Genomic DNA, 8,651 nt, shown 5'->3' on the forward strand with positions numbered 1-8,651 from the left:
AGAATACGGAATCACCGCTTTTTTTTTTGTTTAATTTTCTCTGTGATTGTTATTTTTAAATATGATATTATTATGGTAGTTGAATTCCTGGAAATGTGCACCAGCATGATGTGAAGGTGCACACCGTGATGAACCCTAAAGATGGCAATATCTCTGAGGCGCATGTCTGAATTCCTGCTACTTTGCTATTTGCAAAAGTTCTCCGGTAAATTATGACTACATTACAACGCATCCTATCAGTCAAATACCCTTAAGATCATGTTCACAAAAATTACAATGAACATACTTCTTTACACGTTTGAAGTACTCATCTGCGTCATAGCTCTAAGCTATTTAGATGCCATCAAATGATACAAAAATATGACTAAAACCTTATAGCTTGCACTCTACAAGTTTCCACTTTGGTCTCGACACTGTTGTCTAGAAACGCTATGTACAGAAAACTTGTGCGAGTATCAACAGAACATGGTCAATGTAGTAAGCAAGCTGAAGGAGGATGAGCTACCAAGTTCTTCAGTAACGAAAACCTCCGGGAATGTTTAAAATTGGTGAAGTCTCAGTTACAGTTGAAATTAACAAAATGCGAACCCAAGACTCAATCAGCTCACATGGCAGCTAAATTGTTTTTCATTAACCTCCATCAAGCTCCTGCTGAAAACCTGAATGAAACAATAAGTGCAGGTCATCCATCACATTGGTACCCACACCTGGGAGTACCCTTGCATTGTCAAAGGTTTTCTGAACTATGATGTCTTCAATTGATCAACTAGCTTTGGCCTGGACATGGGGATATAAAATACATAAAATTCGACCTTCATTCGCCTGCAGGAAACAGAAAACAATCCACAAGTATCTTTCCTTGAAACTAGGAAGCTGTGAAAACAAGAAAATAAAACCATAAAAAAATAGAAAACAGAAACTCAAAACTATTACGATATTCTTTAACGCCCCAAATTCTAAAGCATGTTTCGATACGATTGCAAGACATTAGGAGGAAAACCAGTTTACCGTGAATCAGTCCCTCGGCATGATGCTACAGTGTTGAACTCTCCCATGCAGTGCAAATGTCGGTTGTGTGAACATTTGACATGCACAACTCTTGAAAGGCGTCCAATTCAACGACCAATTGATTCTACGAGAATTGTTTCATTCTGTACGACTCCAAATGCTCATGTCTCCAAAAATAAATTCAGTACAGGAGTTGACAATCAATTGGTTGGGTTGTAGCGTTGCAACACATCAGCTGGCATCTGCCCCTGGCAAACCCTTGCAAAGTCTCCTACAAGCTCTCGAAACATTCGTCTGTGATGCACTGGTTGACGAACAGCTGCTGCAACAAAGGTACTCTTCACAGACTCAGTTAAAGTGCCCGTCTTAAAAGGGAAGTTGGGGCTATTGACGGCAGCTTTCAAGGCTGCTTCACAATATCGAGCATGACGCAGGCAAAGCCCGTAAAAAATATCTGAAAGCGCATCTCGAGTACTAGGTACAATATCACTCCCTGCTGCAGTCTTCAGTGCAATTTCCACTATTGGATTCAGATGAGGGCCAAGAATTTCATCCCAACAAGCGGACAAGTCCGCCTGAATTCGCCATTCGATCCTGTCAATGTTATCCTCATCAGAGTATCCGAAACCCATTGCAATCTCCGCTAGAAACTTCACAGCTGATAAGGATGGGCCCATGTACCTTCTCCGAAGGCATTCAATACCACAACTGACCAAATTTGAAAAGGCAGTAACATGCGTTAGCGTATAGCGATGATGCCGCAGAAAAGCTCGACCTAGACGGCAGAGGGCCTGCAGCCCAGCAGCAACACTTTGTTGCTTTCTGTGTAAGTTGACCTGATCATGACCATTCCGTTCTGCAAAGATGACCAGACAGCTTGTAGACTTGGATCCCACAGAGAGTTCGGCGCTGATCTGGGCTAAATGAACGCCAACATCTGACAATTCTAGGATAATATATCCCGCATATTCCCTCACTTGTTCGAAGATGCCCGCGTCCTGAGATGCTAAAGCCAAGATATCCACAAGACAATCCACGCATGCTGGAGCATAATGGCGCTTGAATAAAGTTGTGGCTGCGATTATGACTTCAACAATCACGCCAGATAGAACTCCTCCAACTTTCCGCGCACTAATAGACCAAAGTTCACAGACAGCTGATGAGACATCGCCGTCCTCAACCCAAACAGTGGAAATCACGTTGATGGCGGGCCAGACTTCTTCTATGATCACAACACCTGGGTGGGCAGTACTGCTGTGGTTATACACTGATGCATCTCCACAATCTATGGCAACCACCAGAACTCTCAAAGCTTCCGCAAGTCTGGGTCCGTTCTCGTCCAAAACATCTCGTGCTCCGGCAAGGGCTTTTATAGCACAGACAGCTGAGGTCGTCAGTGAGATTAATGCAGATTTGGCTTCTTCCAGGGGCAATGCAACAGCTACTTGTGCGAGTCCTTTGATCAAAGCAAGACGATCAGAACTCTCTGACACTCTTCGGAAGGATGTTTTTACTGCTTTTTCACATGCATCCATCAGTGCTGGGAGCATGCCAGTAGCCGCTATGGAGGGAGCAGCGGCACGACATAATTCTCTCAGTGCACTAGCAGCCTTCGATCTAGCATCTGGAATGTATAATGCTCCCACACTGTAACTCAGACTAGTTTGCAACGCATTTGGATCCAAAGCCGCCCAATCAGCATAACTTTCTAAGAACGTCGCTGTCGTCTCTACCAATTTAGGATGAGGCAAGGATGCCGAATCCAGCTGTATAACAGCGGAGCTGCCTGGCAATGATGTGATAATGGTCAAAAAGAACGATTTACCAGCATCACAACCGAGATGGTTATCTGCTACAGGATTCAGGATCTCGTTACTGAGAGAAATTGCTGCATAAAGACAGACTTCAGCATCTTGCCAACGATTCGCGCCACGAAATCGGTCAATGATGTATACAAGCAGTGCACTGCCGAGTTCATTGAAGCAAGCTACCAATGTGTCTTTAGCCAGACCTTCTCGAAATCTATAGAATTCATCTTCCTCCACCTCAGATTCCTCCCAGGTGCTGAATTCCGAAGGATACGTGGTGGACTGAAGTATGGCCTGGGCGCATGCAGCAAATAAAGGACTCTGCAGTAGATCACTTCTTTTGGATTTTGGTACGCCGATAATTCGGGGCCATGGTTCTGCAGCAATCGACGAACCATCGAGGCCGAGATTTCCTAACCCAAGGATGAGCCATTCAAAGATATCTGAAGCATCCTGCCCGCCTTTGGCAAGAAGGTAAGGCTCAGAGCAACAGATTACGCTTACCAGGGATAACAATGCCTGAGCCCGTTTGATGGTTGAGTCACTAGGACTTGATATGGCAGCGACAAACTGCCCTTTCTGTGCCAAAACTGCGGATATCACAGCGCGCACTGCATCTTCCCTACCAGGCAGAGGATCAACAGCAGAAATCAACTCTGACAAACTGCCCACAGCCCCTTCAAAGCATGCATCATCTGAAGACCCTAAAGCCTCCAGAACCACTTTCAACAATGATGCGTTGTTCAAATAAAACTCTGACAATACAACCCCTGCGCGTATCCAACGCTCAAAACAGACTATAACCCTAGCAACAAAATCCTGATGTATACCAGGTGCTTCCACCAACGCCTGCAAATAAGAGATGACCTGTGGACTGCAGTACTGCATGCACTCTCCAACCTGCCAAGGAAGAGCAGTGGTTCTGTGCAAAGTCTCTTCGGCAAGGCTGATGAGCAATTCTACTGCCAGAGGACCATCCACAGACCCGCCCACTATATATTCCACCAATTCATAACAAGTGTCTGCACCTGCCAGTGCGGCAGCACCACTCACTACCAGACACAGCCTTGCTCCAACCGTCCTGTTCCCCAGATTCAAAGGCAGCTGACGCATCAATGCCTCGTAGATTTCGTACGCTTCATCTGCTGGCACTTGAGATCGGTCCCCCCTTATTTTCGAAAGCAAGAGATTCAAGGCAAAGAAACGAACGTCCTCGGATCCACCAGCAGCCGATCCTGGAGGTGGAAATGCCAGATAAAGGGACACGGTCCATGCTCGAGGTAGAACCACAAAGCCATTTATCCAATCATTTGCTTTTGAGTCATGTGTTTGCAGCAAAGAAGTGATCGCTCGATCTAGCTCACAGGCTTCAACTTCCAAAGCCCTGGTATCCAGTTCGTCTCGAGCTGCATCCTCGTCCATTGAATTGCGTCAAATGTTCAATGCCCTTCTAAAACAAAACCGTAGCTGTAAGTGTTCATAGAATGAAATCAAACTAATCCATACGATGCCCATCACAGAACACGTTCCACACTCAGGCCACACAAAAGAGCTCTGCATGGATGGGCTTCACAGCCATGGTTTCGGGGGATCATAATGCATGGTGGCTGCTAAATCAACCCACAGAAGGAATTATCGTCCTTGCGAGCGATCAGTAGCAGGAACATGGAATTGAAAAACTAGAATCCCACAAATTCGCTGAAGTTGATCGACACATCTACTTCAAACAATTCAAAAGATAAATGCCGCGCCTGATATTTCAGAAGTGACAGTCAGATTTACACCATGTTCCTCTGCAGAATTGATAAGAAGCTTCAAGCCAGGATAATATACAATATGTAATACTCAAATAGACAACACACTCGACACAACTGGGTCAGAGATCTGAATATCCATAATTCCGTCGTGTGCAGTTTGAAACGCTAGCACGTAGTTAAATGCAAGAAAAACCACACACTACAAGAAAAAGGACATTTACGAGATTATACAGACGGAATCGAAAGAAAAAGAAATAGGAAGCTCAATGAATCCCTAGGAGACACATCAAAGCAAAAGATGAGAATTAGACTCAATGCTATGAATCTTCCATTTTTGGACCCAAATTATCGGCTAACTACTGAGGTACAGCGATGAAAATTTGCAAAACCAAGACTGAACATGCGAGGCTGGGCAGAGAGGCAAGGACATGCAATGCATCCGCGCTTACATTGAACTCGGATCAGGTCCAACTCTTGCGCCAAGCATGTCCACCAATACGACTTCGGCACTACACCGAACTCAAACATTTCCAATCCGAACCCCCCTTCAAAATATCGACTGTCGGCATCGCTTGACTCCTAAGTCCATAAGCCCTAAACCCTGGGACCCACACAGAGTAAGGCTCGCCCTGGAAACTTGATCTGACGGGGTTCCAGAGGCTTCATGGCGGAAATTCGAAGAGCTTCACCTGCCCAAACAACTGACGCAAATACAAAAGGGTGCTCGAAACTGCGATTGCGAAGTCGAATGGCAAAATTAGGGCTTGTAGAGATGGTGAGGAAATGGAGGTTACCCAAGTGGGTCTCAGTGCTACGAAGCTTCGAAAGGAGATTAAGAAATTAAGCAGGCGCTAATCGTGATTAAGAGCTTCAGTAAACGGAGCCCACGGCAGTGGAAAGGCAGCTTGCAGTGACACTTTTCCATGAATAAGAAAAATGGGTATATATTTATATTATTTGTGGATTCAGTTAATACATTTTTTTATTAATGCTTTTCAGAATTTGGAATTAAATTTTAACGTAAAGGTCTTTAAATAATTTTTTTAAAAAAATCCTCATAAATTGGAATATATGAATGTGCCTACTAAAAAGGTTGAGCAACTCAAATTGGCATTGTCTCTTGTTTTGAAATAAGTACAAGGTTGTAAACACAAAAATAAATAAATATATGCATACCGAAGAATGATATGGGCACAATGCATAAACATATAATTTGTTTGATTGATTTATGCAAATGAAAACAATTGTCATTTCATGTTTTAACATTTTGAAATTTCAAGCAAATGGCATTCAGCCTGATTAATTTAAATTTTGACAAGATAAGTATCTTTCAGAAGGATTTTTAATTTTTTATTGTTATTTTATTTTTGATACATATGTATGACTAAGGAGGTATAGCCTATTTGTATATGGTTCATTTTGCAATAGGGCAATGTTTCCAAATGGTTCATTGAAACAAAGATTTTTTTGTGAATGTATGTTCCTCTTTAGTAAATATTTACATGTAAAATCCAGAAAAAAATTTAGCAATATTAAATTGGTAAAAATATTTGCAAAGCATGATTGTAGATTGAATAATAAACATCCAAATCATGTTGAAGTTCTCTTTGTAAAATCTTTTGTTTGACAAGGGATTTGAATTTCTTATCTTATATTTTGTACACCATCAATTAATAAATATCAAATTAGTTAATTATATCAATTTGTACAATTTGTTTTAAAATTTCATGCAATTATATCAACAATGATACATATTACTCAATTCAAACAATCTGCAAGGATCAAAGTTAGTAACTTTATTGTTACAAATAATAGTATGCACAAATAGATGCATAGATAAATAGAGGGAATTAACAAAGCCACACCTTCAAACCATGTGATGATTAATTTAGTCCTATGTCATTCTACTCCATGACTATAGCTTGATGTAGATGAGGTGGATCATCATCTTCCATGAATGCAAAGGGCAATCTATTCTTAGTGCATAAGCATTTCCTCTATTCAAAATACTACTCAAAAATGTAAAGAATAGCCTCATATAGACTATCCAAGACTCTCCTTTATTGGCAATGATGCTTGGAAGGGTAGATTGGAGATGTCTTCTAAAAAGGCCCTTGTAAGTATATCTAGAAAGAAGACATGCAAGCTTCAAAATTGATGGCATCAAATAATGATTGTTGGAATAGAAAAATAACTTATTTTTTTTGGTACAAAGAAGGATTAAAACATGAATTGTGATTTTGTAGTAAAACTTTGTGCATTTGAGAGGAGTTCTTGAGTTGGATTTTGGTGGCATGTAGAAAACAAAATGTATAGTTTTACAGCAATTGGAGTGCATTTATTGATTTGTCTAAATAAACTTTGAGATGTATGGATTAGTTTGTTATTTTTATTGATATGAAGTCAATATTGTAGAAGGATTGCTTTGTTGTTTGGCAATTGGTACCAAATATGGCTTTAAGATTTTTAATTCTAACACTTATCAATATTGATATAAGCAATATAAGTATCTATCATGTTGTTGCAATAGACTCTATGGAAATTTATATATCAATTTTATTAATTTATAATACCTTTTCATCTAATTTATTGGAACATGGTGTCAACGACATGAACTAAAAGATGATGCATAAATCAATGAAATCTGTATCAAAGAAAGAGTGACAAAATATAAATAAGAAAGTACGTATATTAAAAGAAAACTAGAATGGCTTATTACCAAAAGATAAGAAAACTTGAGATTCTTGAAACTAGACTAGAAGCAAGAAAGGAGCTGACAAGTGTGAAGAGGGCTTCACTCTTGTCTCTATATATACTATCTAACTAGGAGCAACATGGCGATGTTCTATAGGACTTCCAATATGTTTTGACTTTGTAAGATACATGCCTTGATTTACAAGGCAAGTTTTTCTACATGTGGGCTACATAGTTAGCTTGGTCTTCAAGCTAATAATATGTGACCAACTTATTGACCACGTTTCTAATCCAAAAAGTCAATTAAAGACACCTATAAAGTCAAAGGAGAATCTATGAAGCTTTTATGAAGCTTCCATAGAAGATATTATAGAATTACCTTGCTTTTACTTACTTCTACTTATTTCTACCTATTTATACATGTAATTAATGGCTTATATGCATATGTCCATGACATTACCACCCCCTATTAGGGATAAGTTCTACGAGGAGTGGTCACCATATGTTGAGGAAATCTATGATGTGACGAATTATATTCACTACATACTTAGATCTTTATTTTCTTCGAAGATGGTTGATAGGGCCTCTTAACCATCGATAGTGTCTAATACTAGGATAGGAAGATCACCATGTTATCTGATTGTTGTTGACACCTTCATAACTTCTTTCAAATAAAATATTTAGAATACTGTTAGGAGTTGTTTCTACCTCTAATAAAATTACCAAACATCGAGAGTCTCTTCCAAGGTCGTGATATCAAATGTGTTATATCTTGCCATCTATTTGAGAAAAAACATGTTGTTTTTAAGGATCTTCATTTCAATTGCATCATCTTGAAGGTTGTGACAATCGTAATGTCTCATCTAGCAGCTCAACAAATAAAGGTTTTTCAGCCAAATCCATTGGTTGTTGGTTCTCCATCTCTTTAGTGTCAGAATTACAAAGAAGCTACAAAGAAGGATTAAAAGTAGAATGTTATCTTGCCTGGATCTTGTTTCTTTAATAAGAAAGTTTTTTATCTTGATTTTCATTGATGTCATTGATGAAAAGCCTCAGCTACCTTTGTTGCATTTGCAAGATTCTTTACTGGCTCCCATGTGCATTCTTTAATATTATATCTCCACCAATGGATAAGATATTCTAATTTATTTTGATGCTGTCTAGATTCTAGGACTTCTTCTACTTCGAACTCTTCATTATTGTCCACTTCTATAGGAGGATGTAGAACTTGTCTTCTTTTTGATATGTCCACTTTCTTGTATGGTTCAAGAAGAGACACATGGAATATTAAATGGATTTTTATTGACTCTAATAGGTATAAATGATATTCAACTGGATTGTTTTGTACAGAAATAGAAAATGGTCCAAATCTACAATAGTCCAA

General features: G+C 39.7%; 1 protein-coding gene across 3 annotated transcripts; it reads right to left on the reverse strand.

Annotated features, from left to right (window-relative positions):
* Positions 1–236: 236 nt before the first annotated feature.
* On the reverse strand, positions 237–5,376 carry LOC112272648 (uncharacterized). Of its 3 annotated transcripts, none has more exons than XM_090244756.1 (3): positions 5,023–5,376; positions 1,009–4,266; positions 237–659 (listed from the first exon to the last, which is right to left on the reverse strand). In XM_090244756.1, the coding sequence occupies exon 2, from the start codon at positions 4,236–4,238 to the stop codon at positions 1,209–1,211; it is 3,030 nt and encodes a 1,009-aa protein (XP_090100882.1). In that variant the 5' UTR covers positions 4,239–4,266; positions 5,023–5,376; the 3' UTR covers positions 237–659; positions 1,009–1,208. The 3 variants fall into 3 exon arrangements, with proteins under 3 accessions (XP_090100882.1, XP_024356386.1, XP_073385159.1); XM_024500618.3 differs by having other exon boundaries at positions 237–822; XM_073529058.2 differs by having other exon boundaries at positions 237–822; positions 1,009–4,263; positions 5,023–5,337.
* Between the last annotated feature and the right edge of the window lie 3,275 nt (positions 5,377–8,651).

Source organism: Physcomitrium patens, chromosome 19 (assembly GCF_059467195.1).
Source record: "Physcomitrium patens ecotype Gransden chromosome 19, ASM5946719v1, whole genome shotgun sequence".
Lineage (NCBI taxonomy): Eukaryota > Viridiplantae > Streptophyta > Bryopsida > Funariales > Funariaceae > Physcomitrium > Physcomitrium patens.